Source organism: Varroa jacobsoni, unplaced genomic scaffold (genome assembly GCF_002532875.2).
Source record: "Varroa jacobsoni isolate VJ856 unplaced genomic scaffold, vjacob_1.0 contig00438, whole genome shotgun sequence".
Taxonomy (NCBI): domain Eukaryota; kingdom Metazoa; phylum Arthropoda; class Arachnida; order Mesostigmata; family Varroidae; genus Varroa; species Varroa jacobsoni.
Genome location: NW_019214467.1, coordinates 45,560 through 67,685, shown reverse-complemented (window position 1 = coordinate 67,685; position 22,126 = coordinate 45,560). Strand labels below are relative to the sequence as shown.

General features: G+C 45.3%; 1 protein-coding gene across 1 annotated transcript in view; it reads right to left on the bottom strand.

Moving 5' to 3' along the window:
* LOC111271236 (uncharacterized) overlaps positions 1-18,492 on the bottom strand; it is a 46,090-nt gene extending 27,598 nt beyond the window's left edge. Inside the window, exon 1 of the mRNA XM_022851913.2 lies at positions 16,047-18,492. Coding sequence (XP_022707648.1) covers positions 16,047-16,696 — 650 coding nt within the window. The 5' untranslated portion in view covers positions 16,697-18,492. The remainder of the gene's footprint in view (positions 1-16,046) is intronic.
* Between the last annotated feature and the right edge of the window lie 3,634 nt (positions 18,493-22,126).

The following is a 22,126-nucleotide window of genomic DNA, read 5'->3' as shown; positions in this document are numbered from 1 at the left end:
AACTCAGCTACCTTGAGCTGTTGAGCCAGAAAAATTCGGTAAGTTTCTAGCTGACGCTGATGGCAACTGCTGGCAGATCAGCCACGAAAGCTCATTCAAACAAGCGTAGCCAGACAGATCGGCACACATGCACACATTTCGCGGAGGACGAGAGAGCCCAAAATCTAAACGAAAAGGCGGCCGTCATCCCTGCTAAGAGGTATGCGCTCATATATACGCCTATAGCTAAATATGCATATATCTATCCGATAGCGTATGAGGCCTGTGAAAGCGGCCGTTCGTCCGACCGTATGTCCGTCTGCGAGTTGTTTTATGTTTTAAAACAAATATTTGCCACAAGACATCTGTGTGTGTGTGTGGGACCTGGGGGTGCGGCTGGCTCCTTGCTTAGCTTCCTATTCACTCAGTACGGCCTGTTGCATCCGCGCATAGGCTCTGTCGTCTGAGGTATTGAGGGTCTAAGATCTCACAACAGCTATGAGTTCGCTATATTAGGGCTTCATCCTCTCAATGTCGTGACAAAAAAGCAATCTGTGCGACGACGATTATTGTTGTCTATCGTAGTAGCAGCCAATGACAGCGACAGAACCTCAAAAAGCAGCGCTCAGTTGAGAAAAGCCTGTTCTTCTTCTTGGACTAGGGCCACCTGCAAGCAGTTTACGCTGTTCATGCTGCGGTAGTACTGCCCCAACAGACTGTCTGTCGGATAATGCTTTGCTAAACTGGGGGCGCGTGTAGGCAAATCGCCAAATAGAGACTTGACTACTTTCTGAACTCGTGTGCAAGTAGATCTCATCATTTCTGTTCTAGAAGAAAGTTTCGTCCTTAAGTTAGGTCCTCTTGTTGTTTTCCCATATCCGTTTATTTACTTTCTCATTAGTTGACCCACCACCATCGAGCGCAAATTCCTCTCTATGGTCTCAGTGAACCGTAGGGTAAAAAATAGAAATTGATTGGTTGTGTCGCCTCAGATGTTACCATGGTTACATCTACAATAGCATCGTACTGCGTGGGGTGCAGTGAGACTTGGCCGAATCTTTGAGTTTGGTTCTCGTAAATAAATACCCCTTGTCTATCGAGGCGATTCTTAGACACAGCACAGGCGTTCTATGCACCCTAATTCTCAGCTGTCGATGGCCTGACTTGCAAAACGCAATTGTATAAATCAATATCCAATAACGCCTGTAACGTTTTGACTTGATCATTCTGACCTCGATACAAGCCCCAATAGGAAGTTAGGATAGTACTGTTGTTGAGTGCTTTGGTTTGGGCCACGGTTATCCTATTCGTATGATCCTATAGCATGTGCATGCTTTTCATCATTAGCCGGATGCAACAGCCAGGTAGCTTTAGCGGGCTGAGCTCGTACGTATCTATTATAGGAGCGACTACGTCTAACTACTTCACAGACAGCGCGTCACTAATACGCTTTAACCTTTCTACAGTCTCCAGATGGCCGTCGTCCGTCAGAAAAGAGATAAACACTCTTTCAGTCACTCAGTAATCTGTCCCGCAACGTTCTTATTGCACGCCAATCATCGTTGTACGCGGCGGCACTCTTTCTGTCTCATTGAACTCAACAGCACGTAGGCCTGATAGGCTACTGTATGAGAGCCATCGTCTCGGGTTTCGGTTCGGTGCAGGCGGTCGTAATGGCAGTCACGATGTGTTTTGCCTTCTCCCGAAAGACGAAGGCGGAGTATAGCAGGAAAACGATGAAAACAAGAGCGAAGGACGCGCACGAATCATCACCATGATCAAGTTCTCTTTTCAACTGCGTAGAGATACTATACCGAAGTAAAATGGCGAAGAAGGAAACGCTTCTAAGCGGCCTTACCGATCCGGCCCCGGGGAACAGTTCGTTTTTGCCTTGAAAATATGTGTTCAAGTTTAGTGGGTCTGTTTGTTGCCTAGTTGTACAGATAGACAAATATATGCATGCGAAGAGAACGTTATTCAGTCAGCCACTTACAGCGTCTGCTGATTTGGCCGACTCAAACGGTGCCAATGGATGGATACTGTTGCTGCTACTACTGTTGTTAACTGTGGTAGCAGCCCGCAAGGGATGGAACGTGTGTGTGTCTCCGTTTGTGCTTGTGAGCATCGTTATGTATGTATTTCATCTTGAAAGTATTTATTCCATCGTTCTGTATCAAACACACAGAGGCGCGACATAGAGCGATTAAAGAGATGAGATAAATAGCAGGACGGGCAACGATCAGCCGTATCATCCAGATACCTATACGTAGAATAGATACGTCTGTCTTGTAGACCAATCTGCTATTAATCCCACGGTGGCTACGACCACTGTCGGCCACCAGTTTTTTACACTGGCTTCTGGTCTGCCAGTACTTATAAGGACCTAGCTATGGGTCCAGTCAAAAGTTCAAGAAAAGCGTTTGAGGGAGCAGGACCGAGAAATCAAAATGTCATTCCAGTCACCTTGTGTCTGTCTGTCTGTATATATGCTGCAGCTGAATTCGTCGTTCACTTCAATTTTCTTTTTGTTCGACTTTGTCCCCAGTTGGCGAAGCGACCAAATCATTCCCGATAACCGGCTGCCCCGCACAAACTACGAAGGACATCATGAAGATATAGAAATTACAGGTAGTAGAGCGAGAACACATGAAAGCCGCGCATCTTCAACCAAGTCAAACCGATCTCGGAGCTGATCAGAGACCACAATGATCATCCAATAGCCAAATGACAGGCGAGATCAGTGAGCCTACGACGGATAAAAACAGACTGAGTAAACTAGCTAGCTGAGCAATCTTCAAGATACCTTGAGTATCAGACTAAGTGTTTCTTTGCGCGTTGTCTGATACAACGACAAGCAGCAGCGAATGATCAGACTTTCTGCATATTTTTCGTTATATGTTAAGGACAGATATGGCCCTTGTTTCCATAGCTCGATAGGTATATATGGACGGTGACAATGTCATTAATGGTGTTCACCTGCTCGATCCAATCCACCTCGCAAAAAATCATTGCCGTTATCACCATTATCAACAACGTGTTGTGCTGCCAAAGAAGATCAACTTCAATCGAATCGTTATCATTTCAACGCTCGTGAAGAACCGCTACTAACTTCTGCTAACGCAACAGACGATTAAGCTCAGATCTGTGCAGGATAAATACGTAGACGACACCCCCACTGCTGATTTATTCGCTAATGACAGACAGAGTGTCTGCTTATAATCTTTTTGCATCCTCTTACGAGCCAACGATCTTCGTTTCAATAAATTCGGTGGTAGTTTGATATTAACAGTTATTAGCTCTATATATATATTTAGGCGATTAAAAAAGGCAGTTAGTTTTTGACGATACGGTTCAATAGAATTAGTTGTATGGAACGATATGGTCGAGAAGTTAAAAACGAATCAATACTGAGTAAAGGTTGGTTACAAAACGGGGGAATGGCCACAAGCATTTGTGGACCCCCTGATTGACTGGCCGTGACAAGCTGAAATTGTATTTAACTTTTAGTTTTTACAGATGTGTTTAAAAATGAGCTCGTTCAGACTACGTCGTTTGGGGTGGTGCGGAATGTTTTTGTATAGATTTTTCGTTTATATGCAAGGATATAGATTTAAGATAAATGCTTACATTTCTAATGTAAATATATATCAATGGTTCAATGGCGTACGTCTATAGTGTGCGTAACTTATGATAGATAGCAACTGTTTTGTAGACGATTAAGAGTAGTCGGCCTGTGGCGTTTTTGCGATCAGTGGCATCGGCCATTTGTTTGTTTGGGTACGTGACCAATTAGTTAAATTAGTGGGAGTCGGATTGACTCATTGGTCAGTCATTTTATAAGACGATCCTTCATTCAACGTCGCATACTGTAGCTGTTGCGTTGGGCCGATGATCGATAGATCGCTGCTGCCTGTTGCGGTGAGGATTGGTCAGGACGACAATCATACACGTTAATATGATCATCCATAAAGCGCCATACAAGTGAAGATAACGGTAGTAGCGACCGCACGTTAAGATCTTTCTCTCTCATATATATATATATATATATATATGCCATTTTGCTATCATTCGCTAAGCAGAGGAGAACAGAGAACTGACTTCGTGACGAAGATATTCACAGAACCTTACACGTGCCTGCCCCTTTATGCGCGTATATCACTACGAAAGAATAATGCAATCGCCTTGTTGGACCGTATGCTTATACAAGATTGCATGTTTTGGATTTTATTCAGGTACCGAGTATAATGGATGTACATACAATACATTTCCGTTTATGTCGACCTCAAGCAACATTAATGTTGTGTCTGTAAAGAGTGTGGCAATGTCGCGGGCGATATTAGCGACGAATGCCCCTGGTCATATCCTTCTGTTTTAGTTATACCGTAGACGTAACGGTGCGAACTCGTTTCGTATATCTGTGAGGCTGTTTCAAATCTGCACTTTTCGTTTCGATCAAATCAGCTTCTCCCGTATAGGTCCACGCATGTCGCATCAGCTACGGTTAACGGAGCCGTAGAGACTCGTTTCCAAGTTACCGTCATTAGCGAATAATAATAATGCCATTGCTTGTGGTATACATACTATTCATGCCGTAGTAGCAATGTTATTAACAGCGGTTCACATCGCACAAATAACAATCACACCCCATAGCCTACGCGTAGGCGATGACTACCCCTATTGCCTTCTCAAATGCGTTATCTCTATATTGTCTATCCGCTTGCTGCCTGCTTATAAACTGGTCTTGCTTTCAACTATGAGCAGCACAATACGCCGGGAGAAGGCGGCTGATTTGTCGTGCCATATCATTGCAGAGCGCTACGAGGTTAGAGCTTTCAAATGGGCACCGGAGAGGTGAGTGGTCGCACCATCACGTTCCCTCTGAGGTCAAACGACAGTGAACGACGTGTACACTCAAAGTGTTGTTGTTACGTAGCTTTGGCTCGACGTAGGGTTCTACATATTGCATCCACTCATTTAATCCATTACTGCCATAACTCCATAATATTGCATTTTATTTCCTATTATTATCAGTGTCATGTGCCGGGGGTGTGTATGTCTGCAAACAGCAGATATACAAATCAGAAGACAAAGCATGCTACAACAGTGATTCTCCTAACTTGCTATCTTACGTCTTCAGAAGGAACTGAACCAGGTCAGGTTGGTCAAATATATTTGCACTAAGTAGGTAGCAGGCCTACCTTCACCTGGTAAGCTTTCATCTTTTTCCACTGGGGACTAAGTGTGTCGGGGATAAGCCGGGCTACAGTTTCGATGACAGAATATATTCGTTTGTTTCGATCTTGTACGTGACCGTCGTATCGCAGCAGTTCTCTGCTGTTGCTGCCGTCATGATGTCCTCATTCGTACTATGCTTTTAGGTACGTATAGGTTATATGTAAGGTCCAGTTGGTTTGTACAGATCGGCCAACGTTTGCCACATTCGAAATGTGTTGGTGTTAATTTGTCTTGGTCAAAGCCTAGCTTGAGATGTTTTCTTAAAACCGGCGATATATACGGCGTATGGCTAACAGGCTGGAGGACAAACTGCGTTTACTACGTAGCCTCAACTGATTGTCTATCGCGACTATTGTCAGACAAAAATGTTACTTCTATTGATGGAGTAATAGCGGTCTCCTCGTTTGCCTACCGCAACTCGAAGTCGTGATTAGTTAGTAATCTTGGTAGACCCAACGCGCACCGCGGCTACGTAGCTGATGAGTGTAACTTAAGTACGTACTAATTTGCTTCAGTTACATCCGAAAAATCGTATCCGGAATAGGACGGCAGCAACGTTGCATAGTAGACTCGTAAGGTAACTCGCAGTGCTAACAGCTCGGCCGTCTGTCCTCTGACTGATAGGGTGATCCACTAGGAAAGATGGATGACGTGTGATCTACTTTATATTAGGCTTAGGAAGCTGGTGAGCAGCATATCCTACGCCTTGGCCAGGTCGAAGAGTTTCTACAGGCCAAACTGGCAGACCCAGTGGCACATTTACACTCATTCGTAGATGATGTTGTCATGATAACATTTTTTTTCAACCTATACATCGGCTTTAGGGGCTAATAGGATTAAATCAAAATAATTATATCTATTAGTAGTACTGCATCATTTTATCATCACAGTGATTATGATAATCGGTATTATTTTTGTTATTATTATGTATCGAGCTTTGATCAAGTCTCTACTCAGACGCTGCTCATTCCTAAAATGCTTAATTTTGCCCATTTTTCTTATGTTAGGCTACAAAAGAAGACACAATCCGGATTTGGCATTTGAAGCCGTCGTCTTCCCTACCCATCTGAGAGCACTGACTCGTCCGAAAGCATAAATGCAGACAGACATTGGTCGAGGCAAGCACATGACACTTGGTATCTTCTTCATTTTGAAGATTATTCTTCTTTTGTTACCATTGGCCAAAAATTGGCCGAGTTAATATTCGCGTTCGCTGCCTACTATTAGCCAGACGACTGGGTGGATCAATTATATCATTCGCGAGAATCTCTGATTCGTTAGATCATACCCCTTACTACTGGGTAGCTGCCCTTTTGCGTCTTTATCAGATTTCATTTTCTGTTGAGTTTCGATAGGCTTTGTGACGTAAATGAACCCCCTGTTTATTGCGTAGGTGGACAAGCAGTGGTTTTGCGTTCCTTCTTAACTTCGACGCTGTAGAAAAATGTCGCATGCAAAAAGACATAGAAAAAGGAGTTTTTCGCCGCGTTTTTCAAGCGCTTGACAATAGGAAATGACGGCATTAAAGAGCGAGAGAAAAATAATCATTGGTTGCATAATGCCCAGGTTTAACCGACAACAGTTCTCTGAGCTTCCCTGCAGTTTTGAGTGCATCGAGACCGTACGCTGTCTGTCCGCAGAGTACGACTTGGTGGCTTCAGATAGTGTTAAGAAAGCCAATGAAATAAGCAGGACAAAATGTACCGTAGCAAAACATCACTGATAGACGAGGACAACTTGGAAGGATTTACAATCGACACAGCAGCGGTAGAAGTCAAGCTATCTACGCATATACAGATCTACATAGGATCACGTCAGTTGGCCAATAATCGCCGCAATACACTGGTGGTCCGGAGATCAACTCGTCACTGATCGGCACCGAAACACCTTTAAGGCCACTTCGTTGCTTTTTAGCTGCTCTGTCCTTTTTTGTAGAGATATCTGTTTTTCGTACGCTTGTGATCGCGCTTCGTATTAGGGTGCAATGGGCTGCGAAATTGAGAAATTGCTCGGATAACACCACCGGCATCGGCGGCCGCTTACTAGTTAATAGTGTAGACGCAATCGGAGGGAAGCGAAGGAGGACCTCGCAATAACAGTGGCAGCACAGGTATCGCACGAGCTAGACCACTCGGACGGCCTGACGATGGTGTCCTACAATGCGCCTCGTAGACTGACACCATTGAAGGCTGAAACTACCGGTCGTTCTACGTAGCCTGTATAGAGCATGGAGTATACGGAGCGCTGACGAAAGTCTTCCCACAAAACTTCTTCTCGATGAGAGAAGTCAGGAGCTCTGCCTCGGGTTGTCGTAAATTTCAGTGCCCACAACCCCACAAGCGTGCACACACATACACACAGACAGACGCACATACTCATACGAGGGCCTCGAAAAGCGGTAGGCACAGTCACATAATGCTGGCTTTTAGGCCACATCGGTCCAATGGCAAAACGGCGCTCTAGTTACCGATTCCAATTCTCAATCCTTAATACAATATTGTTATTAGTCTAAATCGCGCACTTCTTTCAAGTCGGAGGGTAGAGAGGGCCACCGAAGGTTTTTCGTTCCTTCTCATCCTCTATATGCTAAAGTGTCAAAGTAACAAACTTGCCGCAAACTAATCGTAGTGCACTGCTTTATTGTGTGTGAAATTCACGGATTGGCTCTTTTTGAGGTCTTGATATACATCGAGATACAGCCAGAGAAGTTACTACAGACAGGCGAACTATAATGCCGTGGTTTTGAGCCTCGTCACATGTGAGTGACTGTGTCTATGGATGGTGGATGTCCAGAACCGTCGTTTTCATCGTTGCCGTTGCAAACCCGACCAACGAGAGGCTAATTGTTAATTTATACCTCAGTGTTCGCTTGCCAGAAGCACAAACGAAGAAGCAAGGCTGGAGAAAGAAGCTGACGATCTGCGCCAAAGCAGATCACACTCACACACATATGGGTGTTTGTGCCGACGGGAGCGCGAGGCGGCTGTACGCTAGGTGACTCGACTCCTATAAACGGGAAAAAATTAGAAACCTTTATGACAGCTATATACCTTCAACTTTATAGCAAAGATAATATTCGCCTTCGTCTGTGTTGCTGCGGCTGTTTTTAGTTTAGTCAGGAGCCCACTGATTCGCAGCATCGCGTGACGTAATCTACCCTTTGTTCACGCGAATCCTCATTGAAATCGAGCATGTCGTTAAAAAAAGAAGTATACACTGACAGAATACAAACTGGGTGCTACTCTAACAATGTGACACATACGCATGTTTTAAACATTTTTTTTTTATTTGCAATTGTAGCTGGAGGCTACACATCACTGAGTAAATACAGATGTATTGTTTGGACGAGATGTACGTTGCATACGTTAACCAGGAGCTCGTGTCAAATAGGTTTACTATTATTCAATTCATAGTATACGTACTGTTTAATTAGCTGGACACTTCTCCAGACGTCCAAAAACAGACAGATGCTACCTACGCATCTATAAGACATGCAGGAGTTATACGGAGAAAAGTCAACAGCGTATACGTGCTGCTCAACGTTCCGTACTTGCTAAACCATCTTTTCGTGCGGCCAGCAAAAGTGTTGCGGACCCGGCGACGACTGCCGTTACTGCTACAGCTGATCAATAGAGCGTTGCTATCTCCTTATTCGATAAGAGACAACAATAGCAGAAATGTACGTATTACTGGCGGAGGATATCGGCCACTGAATGGTATCTCGCTTAATCGGCAATCCCATCGGGCCCCCTTCAGTTGACCGGCACCCCCTCGTTTCGATCGCTGGCTACTGAAATAAAAACCCGGCTACCGTAACAAGACATCTAAGCGAAATGGTCTCTTAAGCAGGTCGAACTGTTCAAAATTGTCAACGTTATTCACCCGCTCTGTCACTTTTGCCTGGGTCTCAAAATCAGCACGCGAAAAAAAAACGCCCAAGGCGTGGGCTGAGAGAGCTCCAAACGGACGACGATGTTTAGCATGACCCCTTCCCGTTTGGGATAGCGGAAAATTAACATTTGTCTCTGCCATCGAGCGTTAGATAATACGAAGGGCAAGATAGCTAGAGGTAGAAGCTGTTCAAGCAGAATGGTTCCTTAGCGATCAGAACAATGAGGTATCGGTCAGTAGGAGCGAATAAGATGTAGATTTACGTTTGTACGAGGCATAACAGTATTCATAACAACCCCCCAAACCAATTGTACAATAAATGAATCGACGAAGTGGTCGAACCAGGTTGGCCCACATGGAATAATACTGACTAAGAAGGAATATCTGTACAAAACTAGATAAACCAAGGAATGATATAATAGTTGTCTTCATTACGTAATACACTGACTATGTGCCGGCAACCAACATCGACAATGGCGGTAGTGAATGTATAAAGTCACACAAGCTCACACCGAGCAAATTGATGTAAAAGCGCACAAGCATTGTTGCTTCTGTTGTGCTTTACATGAGATACATTTTGATTTATGTCAGTTGGATAATTAGGCAGTAAGACAGGCAATGATGCTATTACGACTGGCTGGATTGCACCTTTGTGTGGCATATCCAAGTAAGGAAACGTAGAAATTGGGAAGCTTGTAAGAGTAGCAGAATCTGTACGACGGGTGAAGAGACGGAGGGCTAGAACGTAGCTGGATAATGCAGAAGAAAGGGAATGGCCATCATTATCATTTTTACAGCTAACCACATTTTTTCGCTCTAACGATGAAGGGACAAGTTTTCTGCTTTTTTGTTCGTCCATCATCTGTACCAGCAACAACTGTTCGGTCTCTATTTCGGAAGCTTATTTTTTTCTGCTGTTACCGCTGCTACTTCGTTGGGCAGCGATAGCGATTCGGTTGAGACCCCAATACACTGCAATGACGAAAACCACCACATTTTCCTTCATCTCGATCTCTTTCAAATAGCCAATTTGTTGTTTTCGGTTACTGTAGTTCTTGCGAAACATAAGTTAAGTAAAGTAACGCTCGAATCCCGAAAAGATGACTGCGTGCTGGTCGAAGCAGAAGGAAATTTTATGGGGCGAAATAATACGATGCTGTCATTAATAACATCGCACAGATATAGATAATTGTAGTACTGTATTAACGGATTTACTCTCGTTTCAAATATAAATATGGTGCGACTATTTTCCGTTTTATATAATAATTATCGTTACCATCATCGCCAGCAGCAGGGGCAGCATCATAGTCACTTTCAATGTCCGCGTTTATAATCATAATGATAATGGTGACGATAATTTAGATTGTGGAGACTTCAATAAACAACAGCATGTCTATATCTGGACATGAAAGCAACGCAGGAACTTGACTATAAGCTTGACACCAGGGTAAACGTCATGCCAAAGCGAAATTTGCTCCTGATTAGGTTGAGCGAAGTGAATACGTTCGACGTCCTTAATTGACTAGCTAATTTCCACATAGCTGTTGCACGTTCCTTCTGGTAAACGTTTGTCGAAATGCCGTACCGAGAACGAATGGGAACTCATTGCGAGGCGCGTTGGCTTAACTAAATTTATATATATATACATACACAGACACTGCGTGGTATGCATTGGCAGTGGTTCTGTGGCGTCTCAATCGTCGAAGATTCTGGACGACAATCTTCAGCTCTATAAGCAGCTTAGTATGCTTGGGATTTGATGTTCGGTCTTCCCGTGAACATTATATAAGCGTACCTTATATCACTGCGGCCTCAAACGGCTCTGATCGCTTTGCCTATTCTAAAGCGTTGTCCGACTGGTGTCGTCTAATATCGAACTCCATCATCGGGATCGCTCGCTGCTGTCATCTGATTATCAGACGAAATGAATCTGTCATTTTGCGATCAGCGGCGTGGATAACGGCACGATTAGCGACACTGGTGTACACATAGATCATACGAGAGATATTCGTATCAGCTACATGGACTAACCACCCACGCGGCTCCCTTCAGCGCCTAGGAATCCGTTAGAAAGGACAAACTAGAAAATAAATTCGGCGAAATAGTAAGGTGATGATCACAAGCATACTGGGCCGAGCAAATAATATTCTTAGTAATTATATACGGAACATATATATACATATTGCACCAAGTATGGTAAATATCAGAAGTGGTATGACTGTTGAATTAGTTCGTCCTGATTTTTGCGCAAGGGGGAATGGTAGCAAGCTATTCTCTGAGTCTATGATGTGGTGCCCCCGTATCTCAAGGAACTTACAAACCGAATGAAGCGGTAATCGTTCGTTGATGCTTTGAGCAATTGCGAAACAACGATGTCATTCTAATAGTTGTCTTCAAATTATTCGTACTTAGTTTTATATCTTTCGCTTTCTCTCTGCCGCACCAGTAAAGAATAATGTCCGGGGAGCGCTTCCTGCAATTCTGTCTTCTAACAGCCTCCTATAGCCAAATGTGTGAATGAGGGATTTAGCCAACTTTGTTGTTGCACCCAGCGAAGAGAAGCGTATAGAGGATCTGTATGAGGAGCTCTCTCCGGGAGGTTCCTCTTTTTATTTTTTCGCGAAATGTTGTTACCGCTTACTGTTCAGAGCAAAGTGGTACATTCATATATCGATGTTCAGAAAGCGGAGAAGATCCTTTAACCGCTCATCCGCTTCCCGGCGAGCCCTGCCCTAAGGGCCAACAAACGCGCGCCGTTGTTGATCGGCTGCTGCCGTTGAATCGGCTCTGTTGTAGTGTTACTAGCAGTAGTCCAGACTTTTGCTAGTCTAAGGTTACCCGTCATTATCATCATTTTCATCGTCATTAGCAACAGCTATAAGACCAGAGCGCCACCACTCGGCGGTCGCTACTGCAGCCCTAGATAGAGCAAAACACTAGACGCTTCTCGGCCGACGACTGAACAACACACGATGATGACGAGAACGACCCACAAAGCCAGCCAATCGCAGGGCAAGCGGAGAGCGCTGAGCGAGTGAATCCTGCCCACAATGGGTCCATATAAGAAGGTCGAAGAAGAAGAAAAGGTCGAAATGAAAGGTGGAGGAGTATTGATGACAAAAACACTGCATAAAATACAGCATCGCTGTACGAACACACACACACACTCACATGCACTTACAAACACTTATACTCTATATGCAAGCATTTATAGGTATTGGATGAACTATGATTGAGAATCCTATGGCGTGTCTATAGGCCGGGCCACAGTTTCGCTAGCCACTTTACCGATTTACCTGACAAATGGCAAACGTAGCTAACTTGGTCTCGACACTCGTTGTAGCCCACCAAACACAATGGGAAAGTAGATTGTATTATTACATGGTACAACGAAATAAACAACCATTTTCTCTATGAAAGCGGATTCAACAGTTTTACATAGTTACTGCGAGAACCCATCGATGACAATGATGCTATCGTACACTGAAATGCTGGTGCACTGTTTCCTTCAATAGTTGGTGTACCGCGCTCCTGTACAGAAATGAGTGAGAAGAAGCGGGCAGGACCTACTCTTAGAATCCAGGAACAGCTGCAGCGCCGGTCGCTATCGGAGCGGCAGCTGTTTTATCGAACATATTCAACGCGTCGAAGTTACCGCCGCCACTGCCACCCCAGCGGTGCTCGTGTAGCGCATCGCTTGCTAGAGCTGCTCCGTGAAGATCCTTGTAGTCTGTCATTTTCAAGCAGAAGGGAAGCTACTTTTTAAAGTTTTTACCGCATCGAGGCCCTTCACCCATCCTATTACTTTGGCCATGCAGCGATAGATAAGTAGGCGCAGAAGTCCCTATACTCTCCCTGTATGCAGACACACTCCAACATTTATGTACAATAGTTATGTAGACGCCAATGTAGAGGCCTATATATGTATATTGTGGATGAAGTTTACCCTCTTAGACTTACCTTTACACTCACTCTCTCCCGTTTGTATTTAGTTCACATGATGCGAGCCTGAGGATGGCATAGCCGTCCCTCTCTCTGTGTAATAATCATTTTGAAGAACGTTGGAGAGCATGGTAGATGTACAAAATGTACAGACAGCGAGAGAGGGATGCGCGTCGTCACCAATGAATATGCGCATGCACCTATTCTCAGTCAGCATCACAAGTCGACCACATGGGATAGTGATGAACGATTAGAGATTTGATATTATGTGCGGAATTTATCTGAAGTTCTCACTGATTCTTCTTAGAGAGCCAAACTGGGCAATTCCGGCCAACATCTAAACCCCATCTTTATGCCACTGTGCAATATGCTATGTGAACTTGAATACTTTGACGCTGCACTGTTCTTTTATCGGTAAACGGCTAGTCATCTACGTACATCTCGTTCATTGAACAACCCAATAACATTCATTTCACGTCCAAAAATGTATCCGTTTGCTCTGTCCTGGACAGTGTCCTTCAAATGGGTCTCTGCAGGGTCTGACCGGCATCGACTGGGAAACGTGCTCTTTGTAAATGATTGAGATAGATGGATAGTCTGTCACAAAGCATTGTTTGCTACCACTGCGTAGCACGTTATGGCATGCATGCTAATGAATCTACCATATAAGTAAAGAGAGAGTGTGTTATTTGTTGTGTCAATCTATCTATCTATCTATCTATCTTGTCTGTTCGAAATATCTTCCGAAAGCTACTTGACCTGGTCATTCATATAGGACATCGAATATGCTATAATAGGCCATAGTTGCGTTTCCCTGATGCCGTTTGTGATTTGTTTCATTGAGGTTTTCCTTTTATCGTTCTAGTTTGATCTTTCTACCTCTGAAAAACGAGAAATACGCTCGCTCCTTGCCAGGTAACATGTGTGCTCACGAAGCCAATTTTCTTCTTTTTCCCTTTTTTCTTTTATCCTTTCCGTAATAGTCATTATTCATGTTAACGTGTCGACAGTGTTTTTGACTTCGTCTTAGTTCGGCGTCCATAGCGAGTGCTAATTAGAGACGCGACTCTTTCAAAAATCAAGGGACTACGTTGAATAGAAAGACCTTCGGTAGGTCAACATGACGCTGTGTCCATTTTATCGCGTGCGTACTCGCTCAGTTTGGTGAAACGCGGAATACTTCGATTTGTGACGACAGCGAAAACGGATAACAAGAAGGCAGGACGGTACTGGAAGCTGCGGTATCATCCTGTAGGGACACATGCACATACACCCAACAAAAGGATATAGAACGAAACACCAGGTCCGCTATAACATGCCCTACTCTGGCATAGGGATGCCGCAAGTGAACGTACCGCGTTTCTACATTTGCAGCAAGTAACAGTAGCGTGTCACTTGAGGAACGTATTCAATAACTGTAGTAGCAGTACTAACAACACATAGGATTAGTGGCAGCGAAGCTGTCTTGGCCCCCATAAAGCTAGAAGACCGTTAACATACATTCACACCTATATCCATGTGTCGAGTTTCTTAGCTTTCGCTAGCTACACAGACAACAACGACAACGAATCGGTAGCCAACCGAAATCGCTGGCTGGCCGTTGTCACGTTCGCGCAGCACACGGAGCGTCAGTAACATTATCTAGCTACGGTGACGGTAATGGTCACGGCAGCGGTGGCGGGGCTCGCGAAACAGTGGCAAACGGCAGAAAGCGGCTGCGGGGAACTCAAAAGCCTATAAATTTTCCGAAAGGCCGACTTTTTACTACAGCGAGCCTCTGAAACAAACACTATTATCATCACGAAGTGGTTGGAACAACAACATTTAAGCACGACCCCTACCGACATTATGATACAACAACATCATAACAGAGTAGAAACAGGAGCGGTAGTATTGACAGTGGAGAAATATGACTGCCAAACCCAAAAGCGAACCAGAATGGTATAACAACATAATAGCAACCATAGGAGACATCAGAGATTCTAGAAGACAAAGCAAGAAAGAAGACTTGCAAAATCAACCCACGAATGTATGGCGGTAAATTTGATTTCTAGACAAGTTCAAACAATCGAATTGTTTCGCGCGTTCGGTTTGCCGATCAGTTAGAACTTTTACATGGCAGTCTGATTTGTTGATACATCGCTAACGTCCTTGCGGGCATCTACCGTATTGAAGAAAGCCTGTCTAGCGTTTGTTATAGCGGTTGTTTCGTTTATATTCAATACAAAACTGTGTTTGCTGTAATATAAAGGTGTCTCCTGATCGAGGCAAACTTCTACCGGTTACAGAAAATAGTTTGTCTCTGTATATGACGCTAAATTTATCACCGATCATACACTGATCGGTCCGAGAGTTCAACACAACTGTCGCTTGCGTATCTCTATTACGACCTCCGTTTCAACTAAGATTGCTACTTCACTTTCTTCTATAGTATAAATAGAGGAAAGAATTGGGTCAATTGGGACTGTAAACGAGGGTTTATTTACAGCTACGTGTGGAGGTTATACGAACAATTACAACGATAGTAGCTATGACGAAATTCGATAGGAAAATTAAGGGGCCATCCTCAAAGACGAGGTCAGGGATCAGATCACTTAGGATGAAATGCGGCAGCAGTTCAGCCAGTGTTTATAGATGATCGAGCCAGTGATCGGAACAAACGTTATGAATATATTTATTTCACTTTCGATGGAGTGGTGCTCTTCTCGGGTAAGATCACCATCATCACGGCAAACCGACAAAACCTATCATTGACGTGCTCCCACAAATTGTAATACATAGGCGTATACCAAATGTGCTTGGTCTTTTGCACGGCAAACAACCATATAACGGCAATTCTGTCGAAGGTACACGGGGACAACTTTCAGCGAAAAACTATAAATCGCTAACTGTCTGATTGACTAGTTGGCAGTCTGCCACACTAAAGCTCACATAAAGACGATCATCGAAAAGAAACAGTTGTCAGAAAAGTAATTCTAGTTTATGATTGTGTCACTTACCTCGCCGTGGTGCAGTCCTTGTAGAGGACGTCGAAGTCCTTGCAGGCGAGCAATTTACAGCGGTTTACCCCGGGCTGGATTGCACCCAGACCGCGGAGGACACGCACCTGCTCGACGTTGCACACAATTGGACTGATGCCTAATCGCTTGAGCTTGGCATAAACGGTGTGTAGACCGCCTACAAGGTGCTTGAGGAATAGCTCAAACGCCTGCGGTAGACATAGCAGGTAGTCACCCTGATAGTTAAACGCGGCCACCTGCTGCCCCCTATAGTCGATAAGCCTGCACTCCGTGGCGTCGACGGAGGGCCTCGAGCAAGGTACGCCTGGCGATTTACGCGGGTCCTGAAACCCGCTGGGCACACCGCCTCGGAACCCATTGATCACATTACAGAATTGGTCGCAGAGTGCGGCCGCGTTGAAATTAGCTGGCGATTGGTGCTCTTCGAGTAGCCGACGGTCCTGGAAATGTGGGTACATTTGCAACATGAGCGCCGAAGCCGCTAAACTATTTGCATTCAGCGTCGGTGGCTTAGGCGATGGCGAGTTCGGAGATCCCGAACGAGATCCATCAGAATTAGCCGAGTGTGGGCGCTGACGTTGTGAGGTGTAGCCTGACAGGTTTTCGGGCAGTTGAACATCGGTCGACATGGCGGTGTATTTTAAAGCGAACTTCGTCCCTAATCGAGAAATAGATTTCAACTACTGTTAGCTACGCGAACTTCACGTAAGATCTATACGTGAGCAGTAAGCACCTGCGAGATGCTGTTGTGATCACTGTTTCGTTCTGTTTCTTATTTCGACAGACCACGGGATCGAATCCGTCAGATGCAATGTCGCGATGTGCCGATGGCCGATGAGAATATAGAGAGTATGTGTAACTAAGAAGAAGAGTGCACACGAGGCTGAAAGTGGGGTGGGTTCAAGGGGCGCGAATAGCCCTGGACCAGCAAGCGACGTGGTCCCCGGGCAAGTGGGTTCCGCTACCGCTAATCCTACACACCGTCACTGCAGCGAGACTCGGTTCTCCTCCACGTTTCCGCACTTGTCTTAGAGTTAGAAATAGCGAGAAAGGATGAACAGTGTAACTTCAAGGATAATGTATACTGGAAAGATACAAACGTGTCCTGGCTTAAGTTGAACTTGAAAAAGAAACCCTCTCAGAAATGGCCTGTTTTTTTAGCAGCACACAGGCGCCCAACGTTCAACGTCACATTGAGACGTACGTGGTCGAAAGGGCAAGTAAAAATTGTGAATTAACAGGAAGCTGTAGATCGGGCTATATTTTGGCAGGACGACTAGACGATGAATGTTACAATGATTACACTTGAATAAACGACGCACACACAAGTCCATGGATACGACGTCGTGGACAAATGAAGACGGAATTTGAAGCTCGTTGTTCAGACATGATAATTCTCAGTAGTCCGAAAATTGTGGTGAACTGCAACTTCCACAGTTGAGTTTTTTTCTTTTCTATTGCCTGGTGCTGTTTTGACGACACTAGTTATAGTTGGCGGTGACTCAGTTATCTTCTTTGTTACGGTTACAGTGATTGAATCGATGACGTGCAGTGCTACACTATAATGAATCATTGAATTTCCCAGTGTATCACAAGCGCACAGCCATGGGACGATTGTGTTTCGATTCCGAATTTCGTCCTCAGTTCACGAACTTGCGACAGCTATCCGTTGTTTGTGTACTATGAGAGACACGCCACCGCTACTGCTAGGAAAACGGTGAACTTATAGGTAACTTCGGGAGGCGGCATCGTCGTGTGTGGCCTTTGGCACTTGTAACAGCGTCTGTACATTGGACGTCACCGTATGTGCGTACAGTCGTGCACACCATATATCTGTGTACTATCTATCTATATGCTCCGTCCCATATACGACACACACACGCGCACGGACAAACGCATAGATAGACACAGCTGTATATTTGTTGTTTCAGATGACGCGCACCTTTCACTCATCACTCGTCTCTGTCAAAGTACTTCACTTGTCATCGTCGCACTCTGCCGCCATTGTTAGTTGCACGTAATATAGCGCACGCAAGCACCACTTCGTTTTCCTCTGTACACTCTGACTGTACAACTTCCTAGCGGTTGGCCGCACGATCAGTCATTACTACTGCAGCAATAACGACGAGTAGTTGTAACGCATGCCGAGCGAACTGCACAGAACGGCGCTAGGACACTGATGACTACTACTTCTTACTGCAGTGCCGGTTGTAGTGTTGATATAGGTAGTGGTAGTCGAAGCAATCCGATCTCTGTGTCAGAGCTCCTACAGCAGAACGAGCCCAGAGACACAGATGGATTCAGCACAGTCACACAGTTGGACAACTAACACAGTCGTCGATGTGTCGTATGGGGTAGCACCGAACTCCGCGAGCTCTTCAAGCCCTCTGAGCGAGCGGCGCGGCCAGGGCGCTGCTGCGGCTGCCGCCACTACGACGACGACGACGATGGCGATGGTGACGGCGGCGGCGACGACCTACGAACGAATGCAATTGTGAGTGAGACTCTCTCGACTCTCGATGCGTATGGGCGTTTGTCTGGGTGCGGACTGTCTGTGTGATCACCGTGTGTTTGTCTGTGTGCTGTCTCTGTTCTATCTGCTGCTGCTGCTGCTGCTGCTGCGGCAGCCGCCGCTCGGCTCGCTCTGGATTGCTGCTGCTGCTGCTGCTGCTGCTGCTCAACCCGATTCAACTCACAGTCGTCAGCCCGGCCATGGGACACGACACAAGTCGACGCTACTCGGGTCTGCCTCTGTTCGCCGCCGGTCCATCCGGGCTCAGTTCGTCCAGGCTGGCACTGCCGCTACGGCTCCAGCTGCAGCTGCCGCCGCGGCTGCTGCTGCTGCCCGACCGTTCATTCTCGTTGGCTGTTGTTGGCTGCAGCGAGCAATGAGACGCTTGGAGCGTAAGAGAGAAATTACTTTTTTTTTTTTCGTTCTATGCTTACTCCGTATTCGTCTGCATTGTGAATCCCGATGTCGCTGCTCGCCGACGCCAGCGCCCTCACCTGGGCGGAGCTGTCGTCAAAAGGGCGGAGCGGCGACGACGATTGGCCCGTCAGCATCAGCGAACTTGCGGCCGCAGCGTCGTTTTCGGCTGCGCCCGCTGACTGTCGCCATGCTATGGCTAGTCTATGCGACGTGACGTGCGCGAGTCTGTCGGCCCGACGGCGGCGGCGGCGGCGACTGCGATGGGCGCGTATGTGTTTCAGTTGTGGTTCTTAATGCTGCTTTCCTTTACGTTTATAATGTGGTTCGTTTTTCGATGCAGACTTGGTGGAGAGGGCAGAAGAGATCGGCGCCAGCGGCGAGCTGATGTCTGAAGGGAAGAGTTCGGTAGCACCAGAACAAAGAAACCAGCCTGCTATGGCTTGCGCCGCACAGCACGCTCGTGCTGTCTAGTTCTCAGACACAGACCGGCTTCGGCCGAGGACGGACGGTGTGTTGGGGACGCATTGATACCGTACACGAACACAAGACGCAGTGCAGTCCCGTGGCTTCGTGCCTGCTTGCAGGACACGGCCATGGACAGCCGCAGAATATACAATAGATATAAGTCGCTCACCTTTAATTATGTAAACATCTCGATGGGCAAATGCTGTTAATCGCAGTTTGTGGTAAATCGATCATTTGCAAAAGAAAGTTAATTAGTTGTAAATTGCAGACGACATAAATCGACCATAGGATAGATTGCACAAGCTCTACCGAAACAATAGAAATTAAGTATTATTGACTCATGGCTGACAAATATTAGTAAATTGAGATCATCGATATCTGACACCATGTTTGCTCTTTTGAATTGAAAAAAAAAACAAAGACACTCATAGACAACCTTCATTGGGAAAAAATGATATCTGACTTAACGTTTCATAACAAATAAGTCGCGTTGCAGGTTATTATCCTAGTTTAAGTGGAATACCGGGACAGGCGGTTAGTTAGTGCTATCCCTAATTCATGCCTTGATGCGTCGAGCAGTACATTACTTATGATAAATTCTTCAATAGTATTAACAGATGGCCCAATCCAGAAACTTACTTTACATATTAATTGGTCATCTTTCTCTTGCCTATGTTAGCTTGTCGTCAGAGGAAATAGTAAGAAGGATATTGTATATAGTTATTTAGATAGAACTATATACAGCGTCATTGTGCAGCATCACTATTAGAGATGTATGCTTGTTCATTTCGTATAACGTCTGCGACGGTGGACGCCAGATGGCGCCAGTGGTACCGTTTCCGTCAACGTTACGGACTTCGTTGCTTCGAGGGTCTTCTTCAGCCACTTTGTGAGTAGCACTGAATCAGTCAATACGAGACGTGCGGGAACCCTATAGAAGATTTCGACCAGTCAAGTCTATTCACAAGAACCTTATACGTAATCCATATATATGCCATCAATCTCAATTTTATAGGACGTATGCTCAACGGATTGTTCAGTGGGGAAAGTTACACCATTTGCTCATATCCTAAAAAACAGCCAATCGCTTAGGTCATTGTCATTTAGTTATAGTGACAATTTGTCTCAGCGGTATCTGCTGTCGCTGAATGTAGATATTCACATTAAGCCAATGAGCGGGTGCAAAGGGTGAACCGCGGTATAATTTTCGGTCTGTTGAAAGAAGACCACCAACAACGATACCGGCATGAGGCAGTTGTTATGTCGCTATTCTTGTGCGGACTGCTGAATTTGCAATGCCGAACGGCACAGTCATCCACAGATATCATCATGGCAGTGGCTTCTTCAGCAATATTGAGATACACACATAGAAGCTTGGAACATTTGATCGCTCTGTCTGCTGTGCTGAAAGCGAGCTCATGCTGCGCTCCGATGAGCTCCGACGCACGCTCAGGTACACTCGTATCGTTCAGTTGTCAGTTTTCGCGGGTCGTGTGGTTCAAATAGTCGAAACCAGTGTGTTCACTACCGGAGCAGGTTTGGCGGCCAGGGAACACCGATGCGGATGGCACCCACTGATGGTACTTACATTCGAAGCCGCCCAGCGGGGTATTTAGTATTGGGTGCCCACTAACGGCCGACGACGTCGTAGCTAAAAAGACTTTTATATGCACTGTACAATAGCTACGGGCTGTAGTTCCACAGTAGCTGGTCCGTCTGAGAATTAGGTGGTTGAATTAAATTAACGAAAGCGGCGGCAATAGAAACTATGGATTGTTTAGTTGTGTAAAGAACGGGCTTGATATAACGGATTTCTTAAATAGCGTTTTCACATACTTTCGTACTTAGCGCTATTACTTTTAGTACAATGGATTCATATTGGGTATACTGTGAAACAGACTCAGCATTGCCGTATCACTGCTTGAAACGTACTGTCTTATGTAAAAATTAGAGTAATATATGAAACCCCTGTTTCCCCAGAATGGCAGTATTTCGATGGATCTACTCGCCACGTATGAACAAAGATGTATAAACCACAATTTTCTCTTGGCGTGACGTGTAAGAAGTAAACGATCTAAGGAGATTCAGCGGAATGAATATGGTCGACTTGAATGTTACTGGAGCAATAGATATTCTTTTCGTAAAGCTGCGGTTTGGAAAATCTACCAAAAGCAGTTCTGGCTTTCTCCTCTCATCTAGAGACCACACATCTCGATCTACTACAAAACACCGTAGATACACCGGGCAGTTCCGTCGATACTGCAAACCACTTTGTTGTTACTGACAATGGGAAGAGCAATTCTATCTTCTCGTTCCGATGCACATCGTTGTCCAATTGTTGGAGGTTTGCGATTGTCGGCCGGAGGTCGTGTCCGATGGCGACACGAAAACTAGAGTAGTCGATGATGGCTACCTCGAGCCGCGTTTCGCCAAATGACAATCGTGGGTGCTCACCCGCGCCCACCGCACACAGCAGAACGAGTGCAAGCAATTTTAGTTTCTATCCCAGCATTCACTGTTAAATTGATCTACATATATCCACAAGTCGCTGTCAAGAGTAAATAGTTCTTGCAAAACAGTAGTCAAGAGACCACCAGGGGAAGTTTCTGTTGTGCCAATGTATGGGGGATCCTTGTACGTGGTACGCGAAACTCTAAGTCACATA